At 54.9% G+C, this 16237-nt stretch overlaps 2 protein-coding genes across 8 annotated transcripts; one reads left to right on the forward strand and one right to left on the reverse strand.

Annotated features, from left to right (window-relative positions):
- Nucleotides 1–783: 783 nt before the first annotated feature.
- Nucleotides 784–15497, reverse strand: FRS3 (fibroblast growth factor receptor substrate 3). 2 transcript variants are annotated; one of them, XM_090282390.1, is made up of 7 exons: nt 15409–15497; nt 7712–7855; nt 6391–6479; nt 5076–5262; nt 2993–3154; nt 1981–2138; nt 784–1688 (listed from the first exon to the last, which is right to left on the reverse strand). In XM_090282390.1, exons 3-7 carry the CDS (start codon nt 6454–6456, stop codon nt 801–803), a joined length of 1461 nt encoding a protein of 486 aa, XP_090138516.1. In that variant the 5' UTR covers nt 6457–6479; nt 7712–7855; nt 15409–15497; the 3' UTR covers nt 784–800. The 2 variants fall into 2 exon arrangements, with proteins under 2 accessions (XP_090138516.1, XP_090138515.1); XM_090282389.1 differs by lacking the exon at nt 15409–15497 and adding an exon at nt 9515–9734.
- PRICKLE4 (prickle planar cell polarity protein 4) lies at nt 10085–16169 on the forward strand. Of its 6 annotated transcripts, XM_090282392.1 has the most exons (8): nt 10085–10422; nt 11064–12003; nt 12411–12554; nt 13068–13175; nt 13791–14009; nt 14270–14473; nt 15031–15235; nt 15703–16169. In XM_090282392.1, the coding sequence occupies exons 3-8, from the start codon at nt 12423–12425 to the stop codon at nt 16071–16073; spliced, it is 1239 nt and encodes a 412-aa protein (XP_090138518.1). In that variant the 5' UTR covers nt 10085–10422; nt 11064–12003; nt 12411–12422; the 3' UTR covers nt 16074–16169. The 6 variants fall into 6 exon arrangements, with proteins under 6 accessions (XP_090138518.1, XP_090138517.1, XP_090138519.1 ...); XM_090282391.1 differs by lacking the exon at nt 11064–12003; XM_090282393.1 differs by lacking the exon at nt 11064–12003 and having other exon boundaries at nt 13794–14009.
- Nucleotides 16170–16237: the final 68 nt, after the last annotated feature.

Below are 16237 nucleotides of genomic sequence, written 5' to 3' on the forward strand. Positions count from 1 at the left end.
ACGGTCAACCACTTGCTAGCAGAAGGTAGAATCAATGAGGGGTCCCGGAGGGGAATCTGGTATAGCTCTCTCTACCTACACCCCCCCCCCCCACAGCCACTGCCAACCTCAGAAGGTCAGGGTTTTATCCCATGAGGGCAGCTTTCCTTACAAATCGCCTTCCCATTTAGGACTCCAGTGTCCTGCCATTTTCCTTGGACAGAGCACCCATTGCTGGCAACTTGCCTGCGTTAGGGCTTCTTAGAAAAGGAAATGGTCAGAGAATTGGCACAAAAACCACAGACGCCCCAAATTTTCCAGCATGAAGCCTCTACCTCGATTAGGCCTCCCCTACCTGGCCCCTGAACCATGCTAGAAGACTCCCTAAGAATTTGATATCATCCGCCAAGTCAGAATTTAAAAATAATTATATTAATAATAAATATGTTAAATTACATTTGAAACAATAAATAGAAAAATAAACTGATAAATAAAATCAACAAGTACAAAATGTTTCAAAATATCAACCAAAAATACACAGATGACAGATAAGACAAATGGACATAGCGGGAGGACGCTGAATGCAGTCACGGAGCCCTTCACAGTTTTACACGATGGCTCCCTCCTCGCCTGGTCACCCTCTTCTCTCCCAGCTGGGAGACCAGGCCACTCAGTGGCTGATATCTCTGGGGACTCTGGCCAGCACAGGGAAGCATCTGAGCCCACCTCACTGCCTTTCTGCCGAGCACCCCTGAACGCTGGGGCGTGTGGGTTCAGAGGACAGGCGCGGGAGGCGGAGGCGGAGGGGGCGGACGAAGCCCCTACAGAGGCAGGTCGGTGCTATTGTGCCGGGTCTTCCGGGCCGTGCCGTCCTCTCGCGGCAGAGCCCTCTGCAGGTTGGACATGGCCACGGTCTTTTTGAGGTCAATCACGGCGTAGGATTCTGAGCTGCGGGCAGAGTGGGTGGTGGGCACGGGGGCTCGGGGGTCCGCGGGGTTCTGGGGTTCCTTGGGGTGGTCTCCACCCCACCCCTTTAGCTCCACCTGAATGTAGTTGAGCTGCCTCGGGGGCTCGGGGCCCGGCCGGCGGAAATCAAAGTTGAAGACTTTTGGGGAGCCTCGGCGGCGGGTCAGTGGCACAGGGAAGCTGCCGTGGCTGCGGAGGCCAGCCCGAGTGCTAGTGGGCTTCTGCAGTGGGGTCTCGTCCTCCTCGCCGTCGGGGAAGCCATTGGAGGAGGGTGTGAGCCCGTCCCTTGAGTCTCCGTCATCCCCGCCCTCCTCCCCAAGCTGCTGGGCATGACTCTCCCACACAGGGGGCAGGGAGGGCAGGTTCTCGTAGTGCAGCAGGGCCGCCCGGCGGTGCGCGAGGCCGTTCCAGGCAGGTTCCTCCGGGCTCAGTCTCCAGCTGGCCCCTGGCCTCAGCCCCCCGCTGACATTCTCATAGGTGCACTTGGGCTGGGCTGGGCACTCAGAAGTGCCCTCATTGTTGTTGTGGTGAGGGGGGTCACGAAGGGTGGGGCAGAGGCCCTGGCACTTCATCACGTGCCGCCGCGCCGGAGTGGGACCCAACACGAACTTCACCTGGCCGGGCTGCCAGAACGCCTGTGGGTCCCGTTGGTTGGGGCCCCGGGCCTCAGGCAGCTGCTGCAGGCAGTGCCGGCTCCTGCGGTGGTCATCCTCGCTGGCAGGAGTGTTGACGTAAGTGTGGGACTGGGGGAAAAAGGTCCAAATGAAGCAGGGGGTCCCAGGGCAGGGAGGCAGGAGAGCAGAAGGGACGGGGGAGAGACAAGCAGCACGCGAGGGGTTGGGGAGGCAGCTGGAGTTTTCTCTTCTTCCTTGTCCTCCAAACCTTCCAGGGAAGCTGCCTCCCTTTCTGGGGACGGGAAGGGACTCTATAGATTTTCTTCCCTCCATGATCCTTACTGGGAGGAGGTGCCCTATTTCCTGACCGCCATTCCCACCCACACCAATGAGGGGGGAGGGTAGGCATCTGTGTGCTCACCTGCTCATCTGGGGCAATGAGGGCTTGGGTAGACTCCTCCCCAAGTGAGGGGTGTGGAAGGCTGCTTGTTGAGGGGCGCTGGGGTGCTGAGAATCTCGGGCCCTCTCCTGGGCATCCAGGGAAGCCATTGGAGAAGCTGGAGATGTTGTAGCCTAGAGCTGGGCACAGAGAAGGCAAGCCCAGGTGAGAGGGGTCCTTAAACCACCTGCAACCCCATGTGCAGCATCTTGGGACCCTTCTGAGTGGAGGGGAGATGGTCCCAGGGCCCCCAAAGCAGTTAGCCTTGCTGAACCAGTGGCCCCCATTATCTTTCACCTTTCTGTTCTTCAAACCCCACCCTTTCCCTCAGAGCTCAGCCTGAACCCTGTAACACTTCCCCACCCCAGCCTTACCTAGAACACGTAAGGCACACCTTGTCATCACTGGGCTGCCCCTTTGCCTCATTCTAGCTCTGCCAGTGAGCTCCAGGGAAGCTCCCGGAGGCCAGGGCTGTGTTTCCATTCCTTTTGCCCCAACACTCCAGCCCATGGAGTGCAGAACACAGAGTGAGTACTCAGTGCGGACTCAATGAATGAACAAGAAGAGAGTGTGGGAACCTCTCCAGGAACTGGTCATGGACAGTGATGCCTGCACTACACATCAGGGAAGGTAATGGGTATGACCCAGTGGATGGAAGGAAGTAAGCAAAAAGGCTCCAGGTTGCTGTTTCCATGGAAATCCAATGTCTTCCTGTCTGTTCCCTGACCATCAGATGATAAAAGTTCCAGGACTCCCCAGCCTCAGCTGAAGTCAGCTGATTGGCCTAGGGCAGGCCTTACGCATCTCCAAAAGTGGTTCTGCTGATGGTCGCTGATCCTGGAAGGCTAGTGCGCCCAGCCACCCCCCTACCTGCCTACCTGACTCAGGCCTCCAACACTGGTGCTTCTTGGACCTGTGCTTTTGTGTACCTGTGTACGCACGTGCATATGTGCATGTGTGTATGTGTGTGTGCGTGTGTACTGGGTCTCCTCACTGTTGGGAAGCTGGGGGGCCCGCGGGAGGTCGAGGTCGGCTGCATGGCTGTTGCGGGTGATGATGACTGGTTCTTCCATCACATTGATGCTGTTGCACTGCATCAGATCCTGAAGGAGGTTGAAGATTTCCTCGGCCCGGGAGCACTTGAATGCAAATATCCCTGAAGTGGGAGAAGAAGAATTGAGGCTGCTCTGACCCTGTGCCCAATTGGGAAGGGCCACAGAGGTTACACTGATGCACAAAGCTCAGGAAATGTCTCTCAACTCCAGGCCCAGGCCTGCAGGGAAGGGGGAGAGCCCCTCTCGTCCTGAGTACTCTCCCCAGCACACTCTAGAATTGGGAGGAGCTGGGCCTAAGCGCAGTGCCCTTCTCCCCCCATGAGCTATTACCATCTTAAGATCTAATACTTCAGCTATATTCCTCTGAGGTGAAATCATTTTCCTAAGGATGGATGTGTACAGAGGCGAGGGGAAGAGAAGTAAAAATCAAAGTGAAAAGGGTAGTATTGGATGAGAGACCACGGCTCACAGGCCTCCCTCATTTCCCTCTGCCTTCTACCACTTGCTCCCCAGAAAAATGAGCTCCATTCAGGGTACCAGCCCTCAGCCCTATGCCTAAAGTCTTTGAGGGTAGAGGGTCTGTTCTGTTCACTGCTTGCTCACTGGGTAGTTAGCTCAGTGATACTAAGCCCAGACCCTGGCCAAAGAGCAAATTTCTATAGTCTATATGCCCCTGACCTCAAGGAAGAAAGGATGGGCTGACCAGCTAAAGGGCAAATACTGCAGAATGATCGTGTGGCTCCTCAGGCCAGCCGCCTTAGAGCCCCTCAAACTCTCATGCAGGAACTCAAAGTCCCAGGGCCAGCAGGACTGGGCTGAGCGAGCACCTGCGACTCAGGGGATCTGGTGTTGTGCCAGCCTGGGATTCTGCACCCCCCATAACAGTGGGGCCTGGACTCAGGGGCGGCAACTGGGGTGTGTGCAGGCACATATCCACAACAAAGACAGATGAGGCCAGGGTATGGGACAACTGAGATTTGCGGGACGGGGACAGGAAGGATGGAGGCAGAGGAACATGACTATACTGGCAAGCTATTGTACGTCAAGTACTAAAAAGGCCGGGAAAGCCTGAAGTTTTAAGAGAACCCTGTGTTGGGGCTAGGACAGCCCCTCCAGGATCCCCAGTATAGATCAAACACCACCAGGAGCAGAGAAGCCGCTTCCTCCCCTCTCTCTGCTCAGCCAGTGTAAACTGCCTCTGCCTCATGCGCTCCAACAGTCGGGTGCTGGAGGGGAAGGCGGCCCCCTGGGAACACAACCTCAGAGACTGTTGGCAGCTTCATAAAAGCAGCTCATTCCTTTCACCTATGCACAGTCCCAGGCAGGACTCCTTCTGCAGACCTTATATCTGGGTCCTAAAAGAGAAGTCCAAACCACGCCACTCCTTCAAAAAGCCTGGCGAGCTCTAGTCTTGAACTTATGGAACAACCCACCCCTCCCTAACCTCTGGCTGCAGGGAGAAAGGGGAAGGAAAAAAAAAGAATACGTCACACGCCACTGCTCACAGGTGAGAAGAGACGAAGATTAACCTCCTGAGGGTGGCTCTGTATGTACACTGGGACCCAAAAGACCTACCCAAATCTATCATTCCCAAGCCACTCAGCCCAAGGACGCCAGAGCTTCCTGCCTGACCTTTCCTTATGCAGTTAGTTATTCATGGCTCTAGAGTATATGACCTGGGGGCTCAGAAGAAAGGTTGTTCCCACTTAGGGGGCAACAAGGACCCTTTAAACTGGAGTAACAGAGGGAGGAGGAATCAGTTGCTTTTCCCAAGCAGGCTCTGGTCTGGGAGTACCAGCTCTTTTTCATGGGCTGTGCAATAACTGTCCCCACAAAGGGACCCTGACCAGAGCTGCAATGACTGAAGTGGGAGATCACTGGCCTGGGAGTTCATTTAGTTCTACATTCACATGCTGGTGCTCTTGGCCATGACCATTCCTTCTGCTGGGCAACACCTGCCAAGTCTGAGCCACGACTTCCAGCCCTAGCACCTGACCCAGGAGCAAAAGCCCTGGTACTCACCCTGGCCCGTCTGACACCGGCGACCACTCTCAAAGGAGAAGAGGTTGGAATCGTAGCCATAGCGCCGCAGGCAAAGGTACGGCCAATGGACAGCCTCGCGCCGATGCAGGTGAAGCACCAGCTCGCTCTGCGTCAACTCCATTACCCCGGAGCCCAGCTCCACTCCCTCGTCATCCACATTTGTCACCTGGAAGCAGGGGACAGAGGGTCAGTGAGTCCAGCAAGTGCGTGTATGGGTCCCTGAGCCACTGGGAGCCCTGCTGATGATGCAGGGCTGGAGCTGGGGAACTGAGGGGCTCACCTGACTCACCACAGACTCTACAGAGCCCCACATGAGTGAGTGCGTAAGACCCTGGGAGAATCAAGCCCAGAAAGAACAAATCCATAATGCCTCCACCGCCTCCCCAACTGCAGGATCTTGCTGTGGGCTCCCTCGTGTGGTGAGCAGGAGAAACCTGCACCTTAACAGGCAGAGTCAGGAGGGGGCTCCCTGGCCCTCTGGGGAGGTGGGAAGCACCAGGGGTGTACAGGTCCACTGGGCCTGGCCTTAGCTTCCCAAAGCAAACAGCGTGTGATTACCACGTGTTAAGCATTGTTTTAAATACTGACAGGAGTGAATTATCTAAAATCTCATATTTTGCATCCCAGCTGGTGTAGGCTCAGTGGATCAAGTGCCAGCCTGTGAAGCAAAAGGTCCCTGGTTCAACTCCCAGTCAGGGCACCTGCCTGGATTGTGGGTCAGGTTCCCACTTGGGGGTGTGCGAGAGGCAACCACAACCAATCCATGTTTTTCTCCTTCTTTTTCTCCCTCCTCCTCCTTGAAAATAAAATCTTTAAAATATTTTTAAAATCACATATTTTGATACTATATTATGGCATTTCTTCATTCTTGGTAGTACCAAGAGCTGAACAAACAACAGTGGCCTGGGTTCCTTTCCTCAGGCCACCTCAGAGGCCCTGATCTCAAGAAGTCTTAATGAGACCATAGCCTCAGGCTGTCATTTCATCTTCTATTTATTTATTTATTTTTTAGAGACAGGGAAGGGAGGGAGAAAGAGAAGGGGAGAAACACTGATGTGTGAGAGAAACATCTAATGGTTGCCTCTTGCACGCCCCCGACTGGGCACCTGGCCCGAAACCCAGGCATGTGCCCTGACCAGGAATTGAACCAGTGACCCTTCGGTTTGCAGGCCGCACTGAGCCACATGAGCCAGGGCTCATTTCACCTTCGCTAGGGAGGCTGAGGCAACTCGACAGCTTGGGGCCTGAGAGCAGGAGACCATGCTGGAAACTCAGGAGAGGGGGCTGTGGGTACCTTGAACTTGGTGGGGTGGTTGTCTGGGATGCTGTCTCTATTCAGGCAGCTGCAGCAGCTCCCCATGGTGTCAGAGCAGCGAGCCTACCCTAGGGAAAAGCATAAGAGATAGGAAAGTCATCAAGGTCAGTTCCAAAAAGTCCTGCTCTAGGGAACTCTGGCAGAACCACCTCACTATGATCACTTACTCTGCTCAAGGGGATCTATGACATAGTCCGTCTCTCAGGAACTGCCCACTCTCAACTCAGGGCCAGACACACACTGGATAAACATTAACTCCAGTTAGGATGTGTTAAAGATTAATGCTGCCGGGGGTATGGAAAGAGCTTCTCAGATGTATCATTTGATCTAGACCTTGAGAAGTACATAGGATTTTGGCCGATGTAATGACAGGAAAGGGAGGTCCGGCCAGCAAGAAAAACATTAAAAAAGTAAGGACCCAGAGGAAGTGATTTGCATCAGAAGGAGTTGGGTACTGGGGCCTTGTCCAGATTCAGCAAAGAAATTAATCTGGGAGTCCCAGACACTTCAGCCTGTACTTTTCTGCTTTCCCACCTCACTCTTCCCACATCATCCAAATTCTCTTTTCCTCCCTCACTACCGTCTCAACATCCACCTCAACTTTACTTTTTTGATGTTCTCTTCATATGAGGTGCTACATTATGGCCAAAAGATGCACTCAGAAGATCGAACATTTAAAACAAGCACACCATCCCATACACCAAAAGGTTGCAGGTTCGATCCCCAGTCAGAGCATATACCTAGGTTGCAGGTTTGAACCCAGGTCAGGGCGCGTATGGGAGGCAACCAATCAATGTTTCTCGCTCACATTGATGTTTCTCTCCTTCTCTCTCCCCTTCCCTTTGTCTCTAAGATTAATAAACATATCCTCAGGTGAGGATTAAAAAAATAAAAATAAATACGAATAAAATAGAGCACACTTTTTATAACCTTGATTAGGCATTTCTTCATTAAAAAAAATAAATGCTCGGTTTGCTTTTGGACAAAGGCGAGATGTATTCTTGGCTTTTCCCTCCAAGATTATGGCACTTGGATCCCATGTCAGAACAGTAGGACCTGTGCCTAAGGTGGAGAGGATACCACATGGCTTGAGGGACCTAAGGGAGCAAGCAAACACAGGGACTGATTCCAACCAGAAGTTAAGTGGTTGCAACTTGCTTCAAGAAATGAGTCTGTAAGATTCAATATCCTTCTAGAACTACTGCTGAATGTATAAAGCCTTGCACAAGCCTGATTGGCATCCTCCATTCTTCTCAACTTGGGAAACTCCGGGAAAGAGGCTCATATACACAGCTCTCACCTCACCCAGGCCATTGGGGAGCTGACCATTGGAGGGGGATGGGGAAGGACCCCCACTTTATTCCCCCTGTTCTTGGTGGGGCATCATGGCAAGTAGCCTGCAGAGAAGTCACCTGGATCCCTCCGGGACACACCTGGGGTTCACCTAGCACAGGAGACAGAGACCACGGGTTAGTGGAAACATTCCATCATCACCAATTGTTAATGAAATTGATTTTCTGTCAGTCCATCCCTCCTGGATATCTGTTCCAGATCCTAATGGGACAGAAACACTAACGAATAAAGCACGATCAGGGCAAAGAGACCACAAATTCTGGCTCCATAAGCAAACACCTGAACTGATTCCAACCAGAAATTAAGGGGAAGATACTCCTGGCATCAGTGGGTTTGAAGTCTGAGGCAGCCCAAGACCTTTTCGTGGCCTCCAGACCCCACCTGAATCCTGTTACAACCAACACCAGAACCACCATCTTACCTTTGCAGAGAACTTGACAAAGAGGTTTCCCAAAAAGACACTATGATGGATTGAAAAGAGTCCTGGCTTAAGATTCAGAAACTAATGCTATAGAATGTTTTGTTGCTACTAAGTACTTGAGAAACTGCCAAGTCACCCCCTCCTCCATCCCACTGCCCCCAACTCCCACACCAAGACCTTAGTTTTTAAGGGAAATATTTGTAAACTGCAGAGTTTCCAGTTTAAATAACCTCTAGAAGTAAGTATGTGGACAAACCTCACCAAAAGTTTCCTTTTTCAGGACTATCTCACATTTGGAAGCTTTTTTAGATTTTCTGTTCTCCAAGCTTGGAAAGCCCTAAAATTTTAACACAAATGCTAACAATAAAACAAAACTTTAGGGATCTAGTCCCAGGTAGACACGTCGACAGGCCATGACCCTGGAGCCTCTTGAAATCCCACCCTCCTCCCTGGAAAACCACTAGCATTTCCCAGGGCCCCTTGAGCTCTGCATCCTGCATCCTTGGAGAACTTCCCAGGTGAAGGGGCCCCCACCCTCTTGGTCTGGCCTTTTCGCTGAAAGGTGAAGCAGGCTGAGCCAGGTGTGCACTGCTGGAAGAAAGGCGGCTGGGACAATACTGGGGCTTGGGCCACCAACCAACAGGCAGTCTGGGGGTGAAACCAAGAACTAACTACAGGGAGGAGGAGGGCATTGCACCTTTTCCTGTCCCCTTCTCTCTAAGATTATCAGGACATACCACGACAGCCAAATGAAGGGGATTACACTGGATGACACGGGAGAAAGGGGGGCTTCCGTCTGGGATAGGTTTGGATTGGGGGTGGGACCTAAGGAAGAGGAGGTTATGAGTACTCAAAATACAGGAGAGGGCTGAGGAAACGTGGGCAGTTTTTTGGATTTGAATATGGTGCAGGGAGAATGGGGAGGGGGTATGATGAATCAGGAAATTCAGGGTGGAGGAAATATTTTCAGACATCCAGAAGAGAATGTGGCTCTGGGGGCGTATCGCAAATTCGCAGGAGTAAGGGGTTCTGAGGGCACCAGGGCGTGCGAAGGTGTGTCGGGGGTGGGGGTAGGGTAGTTCTGAGGAGTGAGAGGCATTCAGGTTGCGGGGTTGTCAGGGAGATTTCTAGACATCGGAAAGGAATGCGAGAGTTCGGGTCCGCACGTCGTCCCCGGATCCCAGCCCCCAGCCCCCAGCCCCGGGGCTCCACCACCTGCCCGCCCGCCCGCCCGCCCGGTGTTTCCGCAGATGGGAGCGGAGACTGCGGCGCGGCGCGGTGCGGCCTCTGTGGAGCCGCCTCATCCCCGCCCCGCCGCGCCCCACTCACATCGCCCTACGGCCCGGGCGGCGCCGGGCCCCGCTCCCGGGTCCCGCTGCAGCAGCCGCCGCCCGCCCGGAGCTAAGGCCTCCCCGCCCAGCCCCGCAGCCACGGGGTTGGAGGTCACCGGCAGCACCAACGAGACGGCATGCGGGCCGGCGGACCCGCTAGGGGCGACCGGCGCGTAGCCTAGAAGGTCCCTTTGGAGGACTTTGCAGTCGGGAGCAGGGAGCATGTGCACACGCCAGAGGGCGCTCCTGGCCAGCGGCTGAGCGCTCCTGGCGGGGGTGGGTCGGAGCCTGGGGCGGGAGCAGGGGCGGGGCTGAGAGGACCAGAAGTGGGGCCAAAGGTTTTCACTCCCCGAGCAGAAAGGGACAGGGGATGAAGGAAGAAACACATTAGATGGGGAAGGGATCTAAAGGGATGGGAGAGAAAAGGGCAGTACGAGAAACCCCGGAGAGGCTGAGGAAAGGGAAGGGGCGGAGGAGAAGACTGGATGGGGTGGGGAACCAGAGAGGGGCGGGGCTATGAGACCAGAGTGCGGGTTGCGGGGGAGGGGCTTGCGTGCTTGGAAAGGCGTTGTGTTCCGCGGTTGGCGAGGACTAGGCATAAATGAGGCTCTCGGGTGTCTGCCCGGCGCCCGAAAGGGCGTGATTCCGGCACTGAGCGCATGGCAGTGGGGGGCAGTGGAGACTGCATACTTTCCACCCCCCGGGATCCCACAGAGGCTTTCCTGAGTCTGCAGCCCGGGCCCCTCCCCGAGCCGTCCCGCTCGACTAGCCCGGGAGGGCGTGGGAAAGGAAGGGCAGCGCTCCCGGGGCGGGCGGAGGCGGGTGCTGAGCCTCGGGATGGGGACTGAGTGAGGGGCACGACGGCGGGGTCTGTCCAGACGGCCCAGACACCAGCGCGCGGCGAGGGTGAGAACCCAGCAGAGTCCCGTCCCCTTTTCTAGACTTCCAGTGGCCAGGGTGGGAGCCCCAGCTGGCTCGACACCACACCACGCCCCGCCTCCAAGGGGGGACCCCCGCGAAGTCCAAGAAAAAGGAATTGGGAATCCACCCAGAGGGTATTTGGCTGGAACGGACACTTCTCCCCTTCTCTCTCTCTCATTGTTGGGGAAACCTTCCCAGCTCAGGCTTTGCCCTCTCGGGCAGGGTTGGGTTGGGAAGGTCGAACTCCGTGAGCCTGGTTGCACTTGCGCCAGGCGGGAGAGGGCTTCAGCCTTGTCCCTTGTCTAAGGGGGCCAGAGGGCTGGGGTTTCTAGAAGGAATCAGCATGTTAGAAAGGTGGGGGCCAGGGCTAAGCAGAAGTGGAGTTAGACCGCCCTTGTGGGGGATGGGAGGGTGAGGGGCGACGGCTAATTTCTGAGCATTGTTTTTGTGTGGGACAATTTCATGCAAACTAGAACTGACCTGGAAAAGGGTGCAACTCCCCTTCTGGGGCCCCAGGTGTCCCCCCTCTTCCTGTGCGGCCTCCTCCCCCAAGCACCACTGCTGTTAGGGGAAGTGGCTGCTCCTGGCCCCAAGTGTGAAAGGCCCATCCTGGCTGCCCTCCACAGGAAACCTGACCTGAGGGACAGAGCAGAGGGAGCGGGAAGGAAGCAGGTGGGTGTGGGGCCGGGAAGCAGGCCAGGGTGGCACAGGGCGTTTGAAGGGGTTGCTGAGTGGGGCTGTGGGCTGGGAAGCAGTATAACTGTTGGAGTCCAAACCCTGTTCCCACCCCCAAAGTCTGGTCTTACAGAGGCCAGGGATTTGGTGCTGCCCTCCTGTGCCCTGCTGCCAGTTAGAATCCATCTTGGCTCTCAAAGGTCATCTTTTCCTAAAGCTCCCCTTAGCCTTCCAGTGTGACCTTGGGCAAAGTAATTAACCTCAGTTTGTTTCAGCCATAAAATGGGATAATAGAAACTACCTCATAGGACTGTTGTGGGGATGGATATTATGTAAAATGCTCAAATAGTCCTTGGCACAGAGTAAACAAAGAAGTTTGCTGTGGTTATTTTTCTTCCTAGGGTGCTGTGTATAGCAGCCCAGAGCTCTAGCCCCACTCTGCCTGGTTTGATCTCTGTCTTACCTACTAGACTATGAGCTCCTGTGGGTAGGGCTCATTCTTTTTCTACTTCAATAGTCACCCTCTACCCTCAAGACACTGTGGTCGTACCAGGGCTTGCCCAGAGGAGGGATGAAGATGCACTTAGAATTGTCCAATGAAATTGCTGCTATAGATAGAAGATAGAAACACAAGATTTCCCTCTGTCCTGGATGAGCTTATAGACTAGATAAGGAGCTGAGCGAGACAGAGGGAGCAAAGAGAAAATTATGTGCTAAACCTTGGGACACCAACTGGACTTACTACTGGAGCTCCGGGAAAGGGGAACAGTTATGAGCTGGAGAGACTGAGAAGGGCTTCCTGGTGAAGTGGTCCTTTCACCTGGCTCAAGCCTACAGCTGGAAACCTGGGGCCTGTAGAGGGAGCAGGGAGGAGGCAGGCTAACTGGCCAGGTAAGTACACAATGAGGAATGATGAGCATTAAGGCTAGGGAGGCGGGGAAGAAGGGACCAGTCTGCCCAAAGGCTCACTGGAAAGGCAAAATGCCCTCTCCTCCCACTGTGGACCTCCTCTTTCTTCCATTCCAATCTTGGGAGACCCCAGAGTTAGAGTTTCAGAAACTCTGGAGCTGAAAGACCTGGCCTGAAGATCTGGCTTTGCCACTTATTAGCTGTATGACCTCGGGCATACCATTTATGCTCACCCAGCCTCAGTTTGACTATCTGTAAAAGGGAGACAAAGAATACCACCTAACTCACATGGTTATTGAATGAGATAATGTCTGTAGAGCACTTAATACTGCTTAGTAGCACATTGTAAAGACTGAATAAATAGACATTCTTGTTATTTTTCTGGGCAGACTTTGCCACCGATGTCGGAGCTGAACTCTGGCCGCTTCCATCAAGGGGAGGACCTCACCGCCCAGGAACCAGGTCCACCAGTGAACTTAGACAGTGACCCAGGCCACCTGCCAGAGGAGGACCCTGAGGAGACCTCTGCTCAGGTTGTAGGAGCCCTGCCTTTTCTTCTGAGATCAACATGTCTCCACCCTTTGGACCGCCTCCCATTTCCACCAGCTGGGAGGAGTTAGCCTTTATGCTCAGCCTTCTTGTGGCCCTTTTCTCTTTGCGAGTTTTCGAATTCATTTCTACAGCCCCCTCAGGACCTGAGACTTTGACTTTAAATATATTCACATGAATACACATTACCTCTCCTAGGTGGGGTCTGTATTGTCAAAGCAGACCTGAGGGGCTTTGACGCTGAGTGAAGAGGGTGCTTTCAAGAGTAAGAAGGGAAGCTGTTTTGGGCTGTGAGCTACCCCCCCCCCCTTCACCAATCAGACCACAAATGCAGGCATGGATCAGCTGTCCTGGTGATCTTGAAGTTGATTATCTAAATGGGGGGTGGTGGTGGTGGATGTTGTTCCAGATTGGAAAAGACATGGCAATGAGAAGGGAAGGAGAGGGGAGAGAAGGGAAACCCAGTTCCACTCCTATCTTCTGCTGTGTCTCCTCAGGACCCTGATGTTCTGAGCCAGGGGCTCCCTGACCTGGACACCAACCAAACCTCCAATTGGCCTGGGCTCCTGAAGCTCCTGCAGCAGCTTCCTCCACAGGACAGCAATGTGAGTCTCCCTCTCCCCAGCCTCCCTCTCTTTATATACTCTGGGAAGAACTTTGGTCCAGAAGTCAGGGAACATGGATTTAAGGCCAAACTATGCCACTAATAGGGGATCATCCCCCACCCCAGCCTGAATTTTCACATCTATATAATGGGTTCAATTATCTACATATGGCTGCACTGCCCACCACAATGCTTAACTTAAGAGCAAATGAGAAAATGGACATGAACGATTTTTGAAACAAATAATGGAATGTACAAATGTAGGGAGTATGGTAGAGTATTTATTGAGGCCTTATGTATGCCTACACTAAATAAAGGCTTATAATTCAGTTGGGAAGACAAGACAGGAGAATATGGAATAAATAGTGAAAACACCATGGGAGGTGATATTGAGCTACAGCTCATTGGGAGCAAGGACTTAAATATATGGTGACAGGGCCAAGTGCTATGGGGATGATGTCAGACCTGACTGATGACCATTCCTGGGTGGGGTGGGGGGAGTAAGACTAAGGTGGATTTACTGGTACTCTTGTCCCTTTTCCTTTCCATCTCAATGCCTGGCTATGCTGTTATCACCTGCACCTCCCTAAGGTTCTACAACCTTCCTTTGACCCAGCAGCTAAGCCTTCTCTCCCCACTCGAACTTCAGTCTTGCCTGTTGGGGCTCTTCCTGGCACAGTGGGACCTGTTTCTGCAGGAGAGATACTGCCTGGCTCTTGCGGAGGAGGAGCTGGCTAAGCTGCAGCTCTTCTGTGCCCAGCGGAGGCAGGAGGCCCTGGGACAGGGGGTGGCACATCTGGTACCTCCCAAGCTCAAAGAATGTACCTGTGAGAAGGTATGTAGTACCCCTCCCCCCCAATATTCCCCTTCCTCCACTCTTGGCCCTCTCAGTATTGCAGAAGAAGGTAGCTTCTGAGATTCTGGTGGGAAAAGGGGTTTGGGGACTGATAGTTTAGCAAATCTTAAGAAAAAGGGAAACCCAAGTTTCGGGGGATCTTGGTGAGCCTGCACTGGAGGTGGATTGGGATGGAAGAGCCAGGAAGGAAGCTCGGAGTGTGGTGCTGCCTCTGACCAGCCAGCGCCCCCGCCTGGCAGTGCAGGGAGCAGCTGAGGCCAGGGGAATATGGAGTGTTTGCAGCCCTGGCAGGAGAGTGGCGCTGCTGGCACCCGGCTTGCTTTGTCTGCCAGGCCTGTGGCCAGGCCCTGGTAAGCCTCATCTACTTCTACCACGATGGCCATCTCTACTGCGGCCGTCATCATGCTGAGCTGCTGAGGCCGCGCTGCCCTGCTTGTGACCAGGTACAGCTCTAAGTGGAGGGTCTGTTCAGGGTACAACTTGGCAGGACATAAGGGGAACACCTCTCCCAGTATCAGGAAGTGGAGGAGGGAGAACAAGGCACCAGCCTGGGACCTTTGTGTTCCCGTTGCTCTGACTTGAGCTCTGAGCAGGTGGGACCCTTTGCGCCCTCCCCCACCGCAAGCAGACTCCCCTATTTTTTCTGGAACTGAGTGAATTTCTCTGGAACAGAGACTCTTGGACAGACGTCCCCATCACTATGCTGGGTGCCCAGCGCTATGCCTGATCGTGAGAGGAACTCCCTTAATATCAACATAAGAGGCAGCCACGAACCCTGGGTTGGGAGTCCAGGCGACTCGGTCGCACTTGAGGCTGTTCCACAAGCTAGCTGGGGGATCCTGGCTGAGCCAATCAGCCCTCCCTGCGTTGGAGAGTGGTTGAGTCGATCAAATGGGAATGTCCGTAGCCGTGCTTTACCGTTAACAGGCTATAAGGCGTGGTTATTGGATGAATGAATGAGTGAATGAATGAATGAGCCGTTCCCCTCTCCCTCTCCCAGCTGATCTTCTCCCCGCGCTGCACTGAGGCGGAGGGACGGCGCTGGCACGAGAACCACTTCTGCTGCCAGGACTGCGCCGGGCCCTTGGGCGGAGGACGTTATGCCCTGCAGGGGGGTGGCCCTTGCTGCCCCAGCTGCTTTGAGAGTCGCTATTCGGATGTGCGGTCGAGCCCAGCCGCGATACTAGAAGGAAGGCCGTCCTTTGGTAAGGGAGGAAAGGTGCAGATCAAAGGGGAAGGGGGCAGCGTCTTGCGCTGGGCAGAGGAGGGAGTTCTCCCGGGCTGGGACCCTCGCCCCAGTCCCACACTGTCCCGTCCCTCCAGCGGCGCCCCCCGTCCTCCAACCGCATCCCCCAGACTCGGGGCCCGCAGCTCTCACCGCGCATTCCTGGCCGGAGCGCTCCAAGGGCTTCCCGAGCCCACCCCGCGCCGCGGTTGAGGCTGCGGCACGCGACTCGCTCCTGGACTGGGGACACGACCGCCCTCTGGTGGGCGGAGGCGGGGAGGGGCTGGGAGCCCGGGAGAGGACTCTTGGCAGCGGCGGCGGCGGCGGCGCACCGCTCAGGGGCGGGGCGGGAGGCTGGGCCTAGCTACCTGGGACCCCCACGCTGCGGTCTGGGAGTGGGGAGATTCGGGGCTCTGAGCTAGGCTTGTATGGCCCGGCACCGAACAGGGGAGGCGGGGCTCGAAAGAGTTGACGGAGGGGACCGCACCCCACTGCACTCCTCGACCACCTCCGGAGCAGCCCTCCCCACGGCCGCCAGCTCCAGTCAGGAAACCCAGAGGGGGCGGCTTGGAACCAGCCCGGGACAGGAGTACCAAGCGGGGCACAAAGCTGAGACACCGAAAGAGGGAGAGCAGCGCCTCCTGGAGGCGCCCAGTGATCCCAAGGAGGACGCCCCCTGCCCCACTTGTTCCTCTTCCTCTGACTCAGAACCCGAAGGCTTTTTCTTAGGCCAGCGCCTTCCCCGGCCCTGCAAGACCCCCGGAGGCCTGCAAGCTGGGGGCTGCGACACATCCAGGAAGCATTGCACCATTTGCTAGTTGCGCGGCCCAGAGAAGGGGGAGTCAGGGGGAGGGATGATCTGTCAGGCTTTAGACGGAGGCTCTTCTCCCCCTATAAAAATCTTATCGACTGAATGCAATCATGGACACGCCTGGGAAAGGCAGAGAGATGACAAACTTGAGTACTCCCTCTTCAGTCCGCG

Source organism: Furipterus horrens, unplaced genomic scaffold (genome assembly GCF_987537825.1).
Source record: "Furipterus horrens unplaced genomic scaffold, mFurHor1.1.pri manual_scaffold_6, whole genome shotgun sequence".
NCBI lineage: Eukaryota > Metazoa > Chordata > Mammalia > Chiroptera > Furipteridae > Furipterus > Furipterus horrens.